Source organism: Callospermophilus lateralis, chromosome 4, assembly GCF_048772815.1.
Source record: "Callospermophilus lateralis isolate mCalLat2 chromosome 4, mCalLat2.hap1, whole genome shotgun sequence".
Lineage (NCBI taxonomy): Eukaryota > Metazoa > Chordata > Mammalia > Rodentia > Sciuridae > Callospermophilus > Callospermophilus lateralis.
Genome location: NC_135308.1, coordinates 134,236,616 through 134,252,087, shown reverse-complemented (window position 1 = coordinate 134,252,087; position 15,472 = coordinate 134,236,616). Strand labels below are relative to the sequence as shown.

General features: G+C 30.4%; 1 protein-coding gene across 1 annotated transcript in view; it reads right to left on the bottom strand.

The window, feature by feature from the left end:
* Positions 1–15,472, bottom strand: part of Lrriq1 (leucine rich repeats and IQ motif containing 1) — a 155,901-nt gene that overhangs the window by 83,231 nt on the left and 57,198 nt on the right. Inside the window, exons 13-14 of the mRNA XM_076853193.1 lie at positions 13,304–13,397; positions 1,735–1,914 (exon numbers count right to left, since the gene is read on the bottom strand). Of these exons, the coding sequence (XP_076709308.1) occupies positions 1,735–1,914; positions 13,304–13,397 (274 nt within the window). The remainder of the gene's footprint in view (positions 1–1,734; positions 1,915–13,303; positions 13,398–15,472) is intronic.

The following is a 15,472-nucleotide window of genomic DNA, read 5'->3' as shown; positions in this document are numbered from 1 at the left end:
TAAACATGCGAAATCATGGCTGCCTAAATTTGGAGAAGTTATTTATGAAATAAAATTTAAAAGTACTTTCTACATTGACTCTTGCCACACAAAATATTTGTATTGGACTTTTAAACAAAGAATTTATGTTATGGGAAAGTTTGTATTTCTATTTTTCTTTAGAAAAACAATCCATTGCAAAAAGATTTCAAATATTTTAAGACATAAATAGGTGAGATTCTCTTTAAAAATTGTGGATTTCTCTATTGTATATTGTGATTTATGTAATTACTCAAACTTTCATGTGTTTGTCAGTTATAAAGCCCCCAATAACAAATGTAAAGGATATACGAGCATTATTCTTAGAGACATTTTATTTATCTTCCTTTAAACCTATCATATTTTGAAAATGTTTTACTTATTTCAAACATATATTGTATGGATATATTTAATATATAGTCACAAGTTTGTTTATTTTTCTTCTGAAATAATGCACTACATAAAAATATTTCATCACAACAAACAAAATGGAAGCTATAATTATTTCCTAACAATGTAAATATAATTAGATAGTTTCTGTGTTCGTAAAGTTAATTATTAGGCATTAGCAAAGATTCCCTCAATATATTTTTCATATTTTGTATTTTACTCATTTTATTTACTAAAAATTCAGAAAAGGTACACAGTGATATCAAATGTTTATGGTAAGGTGCTGAATTCACTGATACAGTGCATATTATTTTTCCTGTTATAAGGGAGACTCATCATAAGTGAAAAAAATGTGAAAACATTTCTTGTAGCTTATTTGTATTTTATGAAGAAATGCAAATTTTAAAATCCAGTTTTAAAAAGATCAATTATAATTCTATTTATTTATTTATTTATTTATTACCATGGATTGAACCCAGGGATACTCAACCACTAAGCCACATTCACATCCCTTTTTTGTATTTTTAATTTTAGAGACAGGGTCTCTCCAGTTGCTTAGGGTCCCACTAAGTTGTCGAGGCTGGCTTGAACTTGCAATACTCTTGCTTCAAGCAGCCTCCTGAGCTATATAGGTGTATACTACCAGACCCAGCTTATAATTCATTCATTGTAATTCCACCAGGTTTCAAGGTGGGGGTGGGGAAAAGAAAGTTCTCTTTCTTCAATATTTGATTACAATTCAGCTTCTGTGCTCTGAATACATGTAAGAGTTGACTGCATTTTTCCAGTGTGGTGCTGTAATACCTTAATATATACATATATTTAGTACATGTATCTTAAAATTTGGTCCTGTAATACCTTAATATACACATATATTTATTATATGTACCTTAAAATTTAATATATATTATGTTATAAAACTTGTTTTACTCAATTGTAACATTTTATTTACCTAATTTTCTTTTATGTTAATCTGTGAATTCTTTGAGGATAGTCTTTCCCATAATAATTGTTAAATAAATTTACAACTGATTATTGATAACTAATAGAATGAATGTTTGCAGTGTCTTGAAACTTTTTTCAAGTTTCTATTTGTTTTATCTAATATTTTAGCACTGAAATATATCAAATTACACTCAAAATATATATTGATGTATTTCTAAGAATAAAACCATGATGTCCAGAAGTTTTTCTAAAGGTAGAATATTCCCTGAAACACACTGATTTAAAGCAAAAACAGCATGATTGTGACAATCAGCATATTTAAAAATTATGTGTATATTTTACTTTATTTTAAATACTACCAGGAGGAGATAAGAATCTTACCTATTTCCATTGATATACCTTTCACTTAGTAATTTGAATTCTCGAATTTGGGACTGACAAAATGCAAGCAAATGTCTTGATTCTAGAGGACAGTGTTCTTGAGTGTGGATTTCTGAATGAGAGTTTACCGTATCACCATTAAGAATTTTTAGAGAAGGTAACACTTCAAGTAGAGAATGCCTATTAGAAATAGAAAACAAAATGTTAATATTGATATGAAGAGTACATACTTAAAATTACCATATGTCTAGGACATAAATAAGCACACAGTGTATTTCTCAGAAAATGCAATTGATTTTGCAGAGAAAAATGTACAGTTTGCTTAAAATTTACAGTATCCTGACATACACAAAGTAAGTTTTAGAGCTCCTGTTGTGCACATAGGAAAATCAAAAGTAGAAACTTATGCTGGAATCGGAAGTATAAAAGGCTGCATTATGAAAAGAATGATAATATGAGATAAACTCTTACTTAGCAGATAATTAAAATAATACTGCTGAAAGTTAACATTTTCTTCAGAAATAGAGATGAATTTTCATTGTCTTAGTAAAATGTAGTGACAAAAGGGCTAATACAAAAGAATTAGGAGATAACTTTCATGATCTGGAACACCTAAAATTACATTTTCTCCCAAATCTTGATAAGGATTGTAATTATAACAATTATCAAAATGTGATCAAAAGTCTGTAACAAAGGTGGGGGTTGTGGCTCAGCAGTAGAGCGCTTGCCTGGCACATGCGAGACCCTGGGTTCAATCCTCAGCACCACATAAAAAAAAAATGAACAGGTGAAATGAAGGTGTTGTGCCCAACTACAACTAAAAAATTAAATATTAAAAAAAAGTCGGTAAGAATTTAAAAGACAAATTCTACTTAAAAAAAGTCAGAAAGCAAGAGTTTTCCATTAATCCTAGTCTTTAAGAAATAATTGCCCAAATCTTACACAAAATAGTGTAGTAATCTTTACACAATGATGCTAATGGTCACTAGGGACAAGTGGACTCAATGAACAAGACTCCAGTTTTAAGAATTAATTCGTCCTTTGAGGAAATCTTCAAAACCCCGATGAAATATTTCAAAGAAAAATACATAAAAGGAGAGAGATATCCCATATTCACAGGTAAGAAAACTTAGTATTGACAAGATGTCAGTTCTTCCTCTATTGATCTAAGGATTCAACTTAATCCAAAATCAAATCTCAGCAAGTTTTTTCTATACATTAATAAATCTATTCTAAAGTTTTTGTATAGATGCAAAAAATTAGAATAGCTAACACAATATTAAAGAAGAAAAAGTTAAGGGACTGACACTGTCCAACTCCGAGACTGAATTGGACAATTACAATAACCAAGATAGTAAGGTAATAGGTAAAAAGTAAAAAGAGACAAATATAGCAACAGAATAGAATATATAGGCCAGAAAATGGAGAAATAGAATGATCTTATCTTTGACAAAAGAGAAAAGGCAGTACAATGAAGCAAAGATTGCATTTTTAACAAATGGATCTAGACTAGTTGGACTCCCACACTTAAAAAACATGAATCTAGACAGACCTTAAATCCTTCACAAAACATTAACCTAAAATTGATAATAGAACTAAACGTAAAATGTGAAAGTATAAAATTCCTATAAGATAACATAGGAGAAAAAGCTAGATAACCTTGGATATGGGATGACTTTTTAGATCAAACATCAAACATTTGATCAATGAAAAAAATCAATAAGATAAACATGTTATTAAAGACTTCTACTCTATCAAAAGACTATGTCAAGAAAGTGGGAAAACAAGCTACAGAGTAGGAGGAAATACTTGAAAAATATAGGGTTGATAAAAGACTGTTATTCAGTATATACAAAGAACAATGAAAAGTCAACAATAAGAAAATGCACAGATTAATTAAAAAATGGGCAAGAGACCTGACCAGATATACTCATTAAAGAAAGCATAGAGATGATTTTAAAAAAAGTAGGAAAATATATACATCATACTAATTTTGAAGTGCAAATTAAAATAACCATAATATATTACTATACATTTTAGAAAGACCAAATTTTGAAACACTGATAATAACAAATGAAAGTAAACATGTAAAGCAAAGAAAATCTTCCTTGCTGGTGGGAATGCAAAATTACATAGTCACTGTGGAAGACAATTTAAACATTTCTTATAAAATACTTACATCCTTATCATATGATTCAGCAATAGTACTTACTAGTATTTACTGAAATGAATTAAAAATTTGTGACTTCTAAAGTGCAAGAAGTAAAATCAAAAATCAATAAATGGGATGGATTCAAACTAAAAAGCTTCTTTTCAACCAAAAATCTTGGGATAAAATCTTTACCACATGCACCTCAGATACAGCATTAATCTCCAGGATATATAAAGAACTAAAAAAACAACACCAAAAAAACAAACAACTCAATCAACAAATGGGCTAAGGAACTGAACAGACACTTCACAGAAGAAGAAATACAATCAGTCAACAAACATATGAAAAAATGTTCATCATCTCTAGCAATTAGAGAAATGCAAATCAAACCTTAAGATTTCATCTCACTCTAGTCAGAATGGTAATTATCAAGAATACAAGCAACGATAAGTGTTGGTGAGGATGTGGGAAAAAAAGATACACTCATACATTGCTGGTGGGACTGCAAATTGGTACAACCACTCTGAAAAGCAGTATAGAGATTCCTCAGAAATCTTGTAATGGAACCACCATTTGACCCAGCTATCCCACTCCTTGGTCTATACCCAAAGGACTTTAAATCAGCATACTACGTGATTTAACAGATAAATGGATAAAGAAAATGTGGTACATATACACAATCGAATATTACTCATAATATGAAATTATGCCATAAAGAAAAATGAAATTATAGCATTTGCCGGTAAATAGATGGAGGTGTAGTATTTCATGCTAAGTGAAATAAGCCAAACTGAAAAAAACCAAAGACCAAATGTTTTTTTCTGATAAGCGGTTGCTAATCCATAATGCGGTAGGAGGTAGGGAAAAATGAAGGGACTTTGAATTCTGCAGAGGAGAGTGAGAAGAGGAGAGTGGGTGTTAGGATGGGAAAGATAGTGGAATGAGACATATATATGTACTATTACACTAGTGGTGACTCTGCACCATGTTCAGCCAGAGGAAGGATAAATTGTGCTCTATCAGTGTACAATGTGTCAAAATGCATTCTACTGTCATGTATTACTAATTAGAAGAAATTAAAAAAATAAAATTAAAAAATTATGTCCACATCAAAACCTGCAGAGATCTTTATACTGGCTTTATTTATAGTTACCAAAACATGAAAGCAACCAAAATGTCCTTCAGGAGATGTGTGGATAAAGAATCTGTGGTATAAATAGCCAACGGATATTATTAAGTGCTAATAAAAGGTGAACTATAAAGCTAGGATATGGGGAAAATTAAATTCATCTAAAAAGATTACATATACTTTTAAACTGTATAACATTTAGGTAAAGGTAAAATTATGAAGACAGTAAGATCACTGGTTGTCATAGGGTGGAATTGGGAGACAAGGATAGAGAGAACACAAATTTTTAGGGCAGTCAGTAGAAGTATTCTCTATGATACAACAATGGTAGGTAAATGCCACTAAACATTTGTCAAGAGTCACAGAACATAAAGTAGCAGATTAAACCCCAATGTGAAGTATGAATTTGGGGTAACAATACTGTGTCAATGCATTTCCTTGATTGTGACAAGTGTACCACTTTGGGCAGGATGTTAATAATGGGAGAAGTGGTGCATGTGTGGTTATGGGGTATGTGGAACTCTTTGTACTTTATGCTCATTTTCTGTAAATCTATAACTGCTTCAAAAATAATTTTATTAATCAAAAAAGATAAACTAACAATTATTTGACACAGGAGGAGGGAGACAGGGTAAGATTACTAAAATGGTTAAGATTTAAGAGGGAAAATTCCAATGAAAACACTAGTATCAGTTATTCCTACTGGTAGACTGTATAGACTGGTTAACATATTCATTTATATAAACCAAGTTGAAAAACAAAACATTAATAGTTTCTTCTCATGGAAGATATGACCTGCAAAGAAAAAATGCATAGGGTTAATCAAAGCCATAAGGCACACCTGTATATAATTGCAATTTATGTAATCTTGAAACTGAATTAAAGATAATAACGAATTAATCTTCCTCCATGACAACAACAACAAAAAAAGAATAGAAAATTTCTTTATTTACCAAGGATAGAGATGGTTACCTCCCCAAATTGCCTTTATCCCTTTCCAAAAAACATCTTTTTTGCTTACTAATATTTAAATAAGAAAAGAGGGAAAACAATTTAGGTCTCATTCTTTAAGGGAATTATCACATACCTTACAACATTAGATAGATAAAAGCTTTGTCATTGTGCTAATAAAACTTTGAAAGAATTAAGAATATTTGGATACATATATTTTGAACCTATTTAGGATACTTGAAGTTACTAATGTTTATCAAATCATAAACTGCCACATTTACCATAAGGGGTTAAATGAAGGGCATATATTGTTTCTGGTTGTATTCAATTAAGGATATGGTTCAAAAGCCAAATGTTATATTAATATAATAGCTAATCATCACAGTGGTGACAAGATAATCACAGGTAATCACCAAAAAGATGAAATATTAAATACTACATAAAATCTTTGATTAGGTTCTCATCAAAAAAGCAAAAGTCATTATCTGAAATTAATAATCAAAATAGATGAAGAGATCAACTATCCATATTCCACACTATCTACCCTGCAAATTTGTTTATTACATTAGCAATGAAGCTACATTGTGTTGTTGTTAAGTTTCCATCAAACTACCAAGTTTTTTAAAGATATGACTGAAAGGTCAAAATAAATGATCTAGTTAAAATCATAATATATTAGGTAGGAAATAATGATGCTTTTGAGATAGATAGTAAAAGAAATCAAGTTGAGAATGTGTATATGTTCCTTTAACATTAAAAACAGATATTCTGATTATTTGTATTGTTTCTTTAGGTTCTACTTCTTAAACTGTAGATGAGCAATCATAAAGTTTTGACAACTTGATGCAAGCATTCTTGAGCATAACCATCTCATAACCAGTGTTTTTTAATTCTTTGGGTACCAAGCAAATTTCAGTCTGATGCCTTGGGGACCTGACTGGCAAAGGAAGGAGGTATGTCCATAAAACTCTCTAGTCTTTGAAAGAAAAAATGTATATCTAAAAAGGAAAATCTTCTCCTCCTTCCCAGAAATTATCCAAAAATAATTTATGACAAAATTAAAAATCTTTTTTAACCAATATAATAAAATTCTGGAGGCAAGAATATAATAATTTGTTTTAATAAATGAAGATTAATTAATATAGATTAATGAACAAATATATTACAAGTATATTTAATTTAACAAAATAATCTTTATGTTCCATGCAGCCAAAATAATGAAAAGTAAAATAAGTTTAAATATAATTTTGCACATTAGGTATGTAATTAGCTGTTCCTACTGGTATTATGTGGTAGTTGTTCATATAGAATTGACACCAGATTAGCAAGGGACAAATTGATGGTTTTATTGTCAAATACTCTATTTACTCTATTTTTGACATAGTTATCATTAAGTATGATATTTTAGCTATGGAGAATAAGTCTAGTGAATATGAGTTAACAGGGCTTGAATTTTTATCAGAAATTTTGATATTATATTGATTACCTTTATATAAAATAATTTCCAAATGGTTTATTTTAGCCATAATGTTTTGAAGATATTTTTCAATGTAAAAATTTACTTGGATCTTCACAACTGTAACAATAGCTTGAAATTTATGAATTATATAATCAATATCCAGATTGAAATTACCATTTTATTTTAAATATTTTTATTTTAAAAATTTTATTTTAAAGAAACATTCCTCAGGCCTGCATAAGATAGCAGTACATGGATTAGCTTTAAGTTCAAAATGCAGACGTTCAGGAATTTATGGTGAATATATTAGAAAGTGCTGTAATAATTTGATTAATGTTGGAAATGAAGTATAAGAATACTGTGAGACCTCAAGATTAGTTTTTCCAGCTGGGCTTTTCCTAGTCAAGGGCAGAATCAATATTTCATTTAGTGAAAACTTCCCAGTGAATATTCTGCCACTTAAGAAGGTCTATTAATCAACAGTGAATGAAACAAATTCCCGTAGGAGATTTCAAACTGAGTCTGTAGATTAAGCTTTAGAAAGAGATTTTTTAGTACATCAGTTTTGTCTGTGTTATCACTGGCTAGACATGAAAGTAAGAACCCAACTGGGAAAATCTATAACTAATCCCTTTGTTGGTACCAAGGGGGTTACATAAAGTTCACTGAAACACACTGCTTAAAGTCTGAGTTTGTCCTTTCACTCACAAATCGATGTTTTATAGATTTCTAGATTTTAATCCTTTAAATAAATGAATTTCTTCTTTCAATTAATGAAAGGTGCATTAGACTAACTGATCTAAGTAAAATAAGTGGCATTTAGTTCAGAAAAGTTCATTTCAACATAGGAATTATAACAGTCAAATAAATGTACATATCTACACTACAAAAACAATTAATTTTCTTTCATTATTGATTATTTCTCATTAAATACTTCCTTTTAAACCAAAAAGCACATCTTAAGACAATAAAATATGAATATTATATTTATGAATATATAACAAATTTATTTCAATATATTTACCACCAGCATATTTAATGCAATAAACTAACTTTCATGCTTCATACAAACAAAATAAATAATTTTAAAAATTCAAAAATTATTTGGGACATTAGGTTTGTTTATAGTTGCTACAACTGGTAATGTATCAGCTATGTGGATAAAAAGTGATATCATATCAGCAAGAGAATTCAGGCTCTATTTGCCCAACATATAATAAAAAACCTATGACCCCTAAGGATTTTGTTTTCAATAATGAGCAAAACTCTTTATTTTTATTTGGCATCAAAGACTTGTTTCATATAGTGTGCAGTGAAAATAAAAGTACTTATCTAAAAATAAACCATCAAATATTTTTATCTGAAATAATATCACTTTCCAAGAAGTGCCCTTTAGAAATAATTATAATTATAATTTTCATATTGGAAGTTTATATCTAAAATCTGGCTCCTAGCAATGAGGACTTAAACCTTGGGGATTAGTACCTTAAACCCTCATGGAAGAGTAGCACATCCCCAGAACTTGAGCTACTACAGCTAAATGGAGACCTTGACTGCATCTATTCCAGATGAGAGAGTTCCCCTCTTAGCTGATCAGAGCCTAGCAGTATATTTTGCTGAACCTTCTATAAATAAATCTTTTAAATATCTGAAAATTTTGATTCTATCATAATTTGAAGTTGACTATTAGCTGATATTTCATATAGTCATTTGTCCCAGAGTTGTTGTTCTTTCCCCCTCTCAAGAAACTTGTTTAATTTGATAAATACTTTATGGTATTATAGAGTTTGAGGACTCCAGTTTTAGAACTCAGGATATTGATAATTACTAAGACTTGGCAATAATACAAGTGTTAATTTATAATTTATATTAAATTTTTAATAACATGAATAAAATCTAAAAAAGTAATAGAAAAGGTAACACAGCTGAAACATGGATTTTTCAAGCCATTACCTATTATAATGTAATTAAGTACTGTAATAAAGTTCTTCAAAATACTGTTGCATATCTACAACATACAAGAAACTGTGTTGGTACTGTATAACCACTATAAAAATTATAGACAATTTACTTTCACTAAGAATATAAATTTTCAGATAATCAAGAGTCTTAAATTATTTCCTTTATAAAATTTAATAGGTATAAATGAAATTTCACAACTGAATGCATACTAAAGAAATGTTACAGTTCACAGTGAAGATGGGCAACTACGTACAGTTTGCATAGCTTAGTATTGTAGACAAGCTGCTAAATTCTCTGTGTAAACAAGTCCTTTAAAACATAAGGAAATGTTTCTTTTTTACTTTCCAGTCTAATTCCAAGTTCTAAATAACAATTATTTTATGCTTCCTTCTGTTCTCTTTTAAAAATTGCATTTTTGTTCTTATATGTAGCAAAGATAAAGAAAATCGTCATAAAATTTATATTCAAGATGCCCCAAACTCTAAAGACTTACCCCTTCTGAAATTCATACTAAAGTTTAAGCCCAGGTATGAGGAATTAAAAGGTGAATACTTAATCTCACTACAGTATTTAGAGTCCCCATGAAGCATGGTAGAGTAGCTTTCAGAAAAGTGAGAAACCAGAACACTGCCCCCCTACCCTACACACACACACACACACACACACACACACATACACACACACATCCCTTGTCCCTTACACATGATGCCCTGTAGCTCTCTGCTGGTAAGAAGGCTATCACCAGATACAGGACCTTGACCTTGACCTAGAACTGGGATCCAAAATAAACTGTCTCTTTTCTTCATAATTTAGCCAGTCTTTAACACTGTGTTATTAGCAACAGAAAATGAACTAATGTAGTGACCAACATCCTTTCCCCAGAAAATGAAGGGAGAAATATATGCTAACTTACTAAGGTTAAAAAAAAGCAAGAAGGAAGCCCTGAGAAAGAAAAGACATCTAGACACTTATAAGAACAGGGACCTTTGTGTCCTAAGTAACCCGGGAGTTATTTATTAGGTTAAATGATCTTATCTAGCAGAGAATGAGTGGGGAAGAGTATGTTCTTACTGTAGGAGTTCAACTGATATACTTTTAATTGCCTGCAAAAAGCACACCTGCAAATTGCCCTAAAATAACTTCTGCCCTGAGGGAATAACCAATTTTATCTGACAGAAATAAGAAGGGCCTAAGATAATGCCAGGAATATATTTGGAATTAAAAATGTAATATCCCATTTCTAGAACCACAGAATCCCAACTACCCACATTATTTCAGAATTTGGAGTTCTTGCTGATTTTTCTTTCAGAAATAAAACTCTCAAAAGCAAATAGGATCCAGGGGGGATGGAGGGACAAGATATATATATATCATGAATGGGAAAAACATAATAACTATTCTAATTTTAAAATAATAACTTTTCTTGTGCTGTGAAAATAAACAGTGTAGAAGTAGCCTATTTGTATGCTTAATACTAAAGAAAAGATTAGTACTGATCAAACATCATATGTAAATGGAAAGACTACAAATAGTATCAAGGATAAAAACTCAAAAATATTACAAGAGAAAATAGATCCAAAGTTTAGAAGAGGTAGCCCAGCTATTAATATGAAAAAAAAACCACAAAATATAAGAGTGTTCAATCCAAAGATTAGTAAACAATGTTCATTTAATGATTCAATCTAAGGCAAACATTATAATTTAGATTTTGTTTTGAGAATCATCTTTTAGTTTTTTGACATTAAAAACTATGCATTTGGACATATTATATATAAGGTATAGTAGTTTATTTCTATACCACAATTTTAAAAAATGAAAATATATGTGTATGTGTATATGTGCATATGTGTATACATACACAGGTATGTGTATGTATGTGTGTATATATATATTTATTTCTTCTAGCTCCAAATTGGAAAATTTTTCACAACAATTTGGGAATACTTTCATTACTTTTAGCACTTTATAATACCTGTACTTGCTAATAACTTTTAATTTCATCACTTATTCTCTTATGTCTTATTATTTCTGCTGTGGGAAAATATCTCTCCAAAATATCATTTTAAGTTTAAAATACATATTTTTCAAATATCTATTCAAAATTACACTATAGTTTATTAAAAACAATAATGACACATTTTATGTGCTGTGTGAGAAGCACTACTATGAAATCTTTTAATGATTTAACATACTTAGTCCACACAGAGTCTGTAAGTATTCTCTAATATTCTTGTTCTTGACATTTTCTCTCCTAAGGTTAATTTGTAGATATGATGAGTTTTAGCTTATGGAAGCTGATTGAATTGATCACTGTCCTTTTGAGGAAAAAGTGGAATGGTTAAATGTGAGTTGTGCATACCCCGTTGTATTTTTCCCTTTCTCACACCAGAGTCTATTAGCTTAAAACAAAAACAAAAAAACAGGTGTCATTGAAGTAACATGACAACACATCTGAAGCAGTCTAAATTTGAGTCTTCTCAGATTGTACAGGCTGAACTCAACCCCATCAGATGTAACACAAGCAAATAATAAACTTCTTATTATACTGAAACACATTGACTTCTGGTTTCTTTGTTATAGCATAATATATATTTTCCTATGGGGTAGATATAATTATTAAAATAATTTTGTACATGAGGAAACTAAGACACAGTAAAGTTAAAATAACCTGCACATGACCAGTTAATATAGTAGCAGAACTAGACTGCACCTGAGCATCAACTTTCTCTTTTAAGAAAACTTTAAAGTGAAGAATATGCAATCATCTTGATTTGATCATTACTCAAAGTATACATGAATTAAAACACAATATTATAACTCATAAATAAGTAAAATTATTCTATGTTGTTCAGATATGAGATGTCCCCCTAAAACTACTGTATTAATGCAGGAATGTTTGGAGATGAAATGATTGGACTATGAGAGCTATAAACTGATCAGTACGTCTACTTTGAATGGATTGAGTGGCAACTCTAGGCAAGCAAGGTGTGGTTAAAGAATGTGGGTCACTCAGGGCATGCCCTGGAAGGTTTCTTCTTTCAGTGGCCTCTTTCCCCCATCCTTCTCTGTTTTTTGGTTACCATGAGCGAAGCAGTTCCCCTTCAACAAAGCCTTCTATAATGGTTCCACCTCAACTTGGATGCACAGAAATGGAGTTGGCCTCCCCTACTAACACCTCTGAAATCATAAGCCAAAATAAACTTTTTCTCCTCTAAGTAGTTTTTGCCAGGTGTTTTGGTCACAGTGATGAGATATGTGTTAGCTTCTTAACTAACACATATGTCAATCAAAAAACTTTTAAAATACCAAATATACAAAACAAAACAAATTACAGTCAGGATATAATTAAAGTAGGAAATTTAGTGATTAAGATGCCATTTTGTCATCTAAACAAATGTCTTTTCCCCTAAGACAATAATATCACACTAAATTTGTCACATACTCAATGGTTTAGGTCATAATTATATTTCCAAATTTTCATTAGTTCATACATATCCAAGAAAATTATTTTAGGCTGAAGATTTAAAAAAAATAATTTTATAAAACTTTTCAAAAATAACTTTAAATTATTTTAAAAATTATTTTTAAAATTAACTTCCCACTAACAATTCCTATTTTAGGACAATTTTCTTCAAACTGTGTTTTCTGAAGCCATAATAAAAGATGCTCAGGGGGTTCAAAAATGCTTCTTTAAGCCAGGTGCAGTGACACACACATATAATCTCAGTCACAAGGGAAGATGAGGCAGGAGGATCGAGAGTTCAAAGCCAGCCTCATCAACTTAGCGAGGCCCTAAGCAATTCAGTGAGACCCTATATCTAAATAAAATAGAAAAAAATGACTGCAGATGTGGCTCAGTGGTTAAGTGGCCCTGAGTTCAATCCCTGGTACCAAAAAAAAAAAAATCCTTCTTTACCTCCAGTTGATTTCTTGAAGAAGTGGATTTCCAGTGATAGAGAGTTCACGGAGAAAACAGCACGCATCAAACCATTTTATGGCACTTGTAAGATCTATGGAAAAAAAAATCATTATGAAAGGTATCAAAGATAAAGAAAAGAGTTAAAAGATAATGTCCATTTTATTTATTGGTTACCCATTAAAGAAAAGCATTATTTTTATATCTTCTGCAGAATACTATATATTTTCTAAAGGAGACTATATTAATTACACAGATATCTATAGAATATTTTTTTTATCATTTAGGAGCTACTTAAACTTATATATGTCTACTTTAAAATATAGGTCCTTAACTATCTCATAGGCTAGAAAAAATGAGATAATATGTGCAAAAGGGTTAGAACATTTTGTGCAAGATTGAAATCACAAAATATGAAGAAATTAAATCTAAAGTAACAGGATAGGTGGTAAAATTAAATTTAAACCTATATAGATTTACATGGACATATTATATTTTTTAAAGTAAAAACAGGCATGGTGACACATGCTTGTATTGTAATCCCATCTACACAAGAGGCTTAGGTAGGAAGATTGCAAGTTTGTGGCCAGTCTGGGCAACTTGTGAAGGCCTTGTCAAAAAAAATAAAATTTAAAAATTGCTGGGGATATAGCTCAGTATATACATGAGGCCCTGGATTTAATTCCCAGTCCTGGAAAAACCAAATGTGAAAATTGTATTTTTTTAAAACAAAATCTAGCAAATCTAGGGTACACTCTACAGTAGTGTATACCAAATTGCTTTCCAATAGAAAACAACCATACACTGGGAAATGTCTTTATCTCTATCATCTACCCATATCTAACTATCTATGAAGTACCTAATTAAAGTCTAACTCAGAGAAATGTGCTGTATGGAGGAATATTACTATTTTCAAGTAGGAATGTGGAGCCCAAGCAAAGAGTCTGTTTTGCTAGATTAAGGAGGCAAGTATTACAACCGAGGCTGGAATTTATTGGAAAAAGTACCGAGAAGCTGAATGTATGCAAGTTGGGATGTCTGTATGATGACTACTCATGTATCCTTGTAAAAGTGCTGTGTTACATAGGATGGGCAAGAAATATTCTCCAAAATCCAGCAGAAATCCTCTGCTGCAGAAGTAAGAGCTAAAAGTTGATACTAAAGTCCATGCAGCAGTTGCAGCCATGCAAGCCTAAGACCAATTGGGCATTTCAGAGATCAGTGAAAATCTAGGGATAATGCACATTAGAAATGAAGGCCAGACCCTGGAGTAGGGGTAACCTGTTGTAAGACAAAATGAAACTAAGCCTGTCAGAAATAATGAACACTAATTTAATTGCCTGTTAGAATAAAACTTAATACCATTTAAAGAAAGACTAGTCATTATTATATTATCTGCAATGTACAACATACAGTTGAAATTTACTAGAAATATAAAGAAATAGGAAAATATAAGCTATTGTTAATATAAAAGCAGTTAGTAGAAACTAAACCAGATATAAAGTCAACTTTGACAAAGACACCAAGGAAATTACATGATGAAAACTGTATATCTATATAAAAAGATGAACTCAATCCCTAGCTCACCACATACATAAATGGCACTTAAAGATGGATTATAGACTTAATGATAAAAACTAAAAGTACAAAGCTTCCAGAAGAAAGCATAAGAAACTATGTTTTTCATCTGGAGATATAAAAATATTTATTACAATGGTTATAGAAAAATGACTATAAAAGTTTATACAAATTAGATTTTATCAAAATTAAAAATATCTTCTAATTTAAATAAAATTAATACGTAAAACAACATGGGAGAAAATATTACAAAGCTAATATTTGACAAAGAATTTCATCTAAAACAGATAAGGAATTTCCATAAATCAATAAGAAAAAGACAAATAACCAAAGTTTTAAAAAGGTGAGACACTTAATCATTCATAAGAAAAGATACAGAAGTCACTCATAAATATTTGTAAGAAAATTCAATATATTTCTTTATTAGGGAAATGCAAACTAAAACCACAAAGAGATAACACAGTGAAATACTAAACATATTTGGAAAGGAGTAATTGGAATTCATACATGCCCAGTTGTAATGTAAAATTTTACAGCTACATTGGGAAAATAGTTCGTCAGTTTGTTTCAAGTTAAAACCACACCCACTTT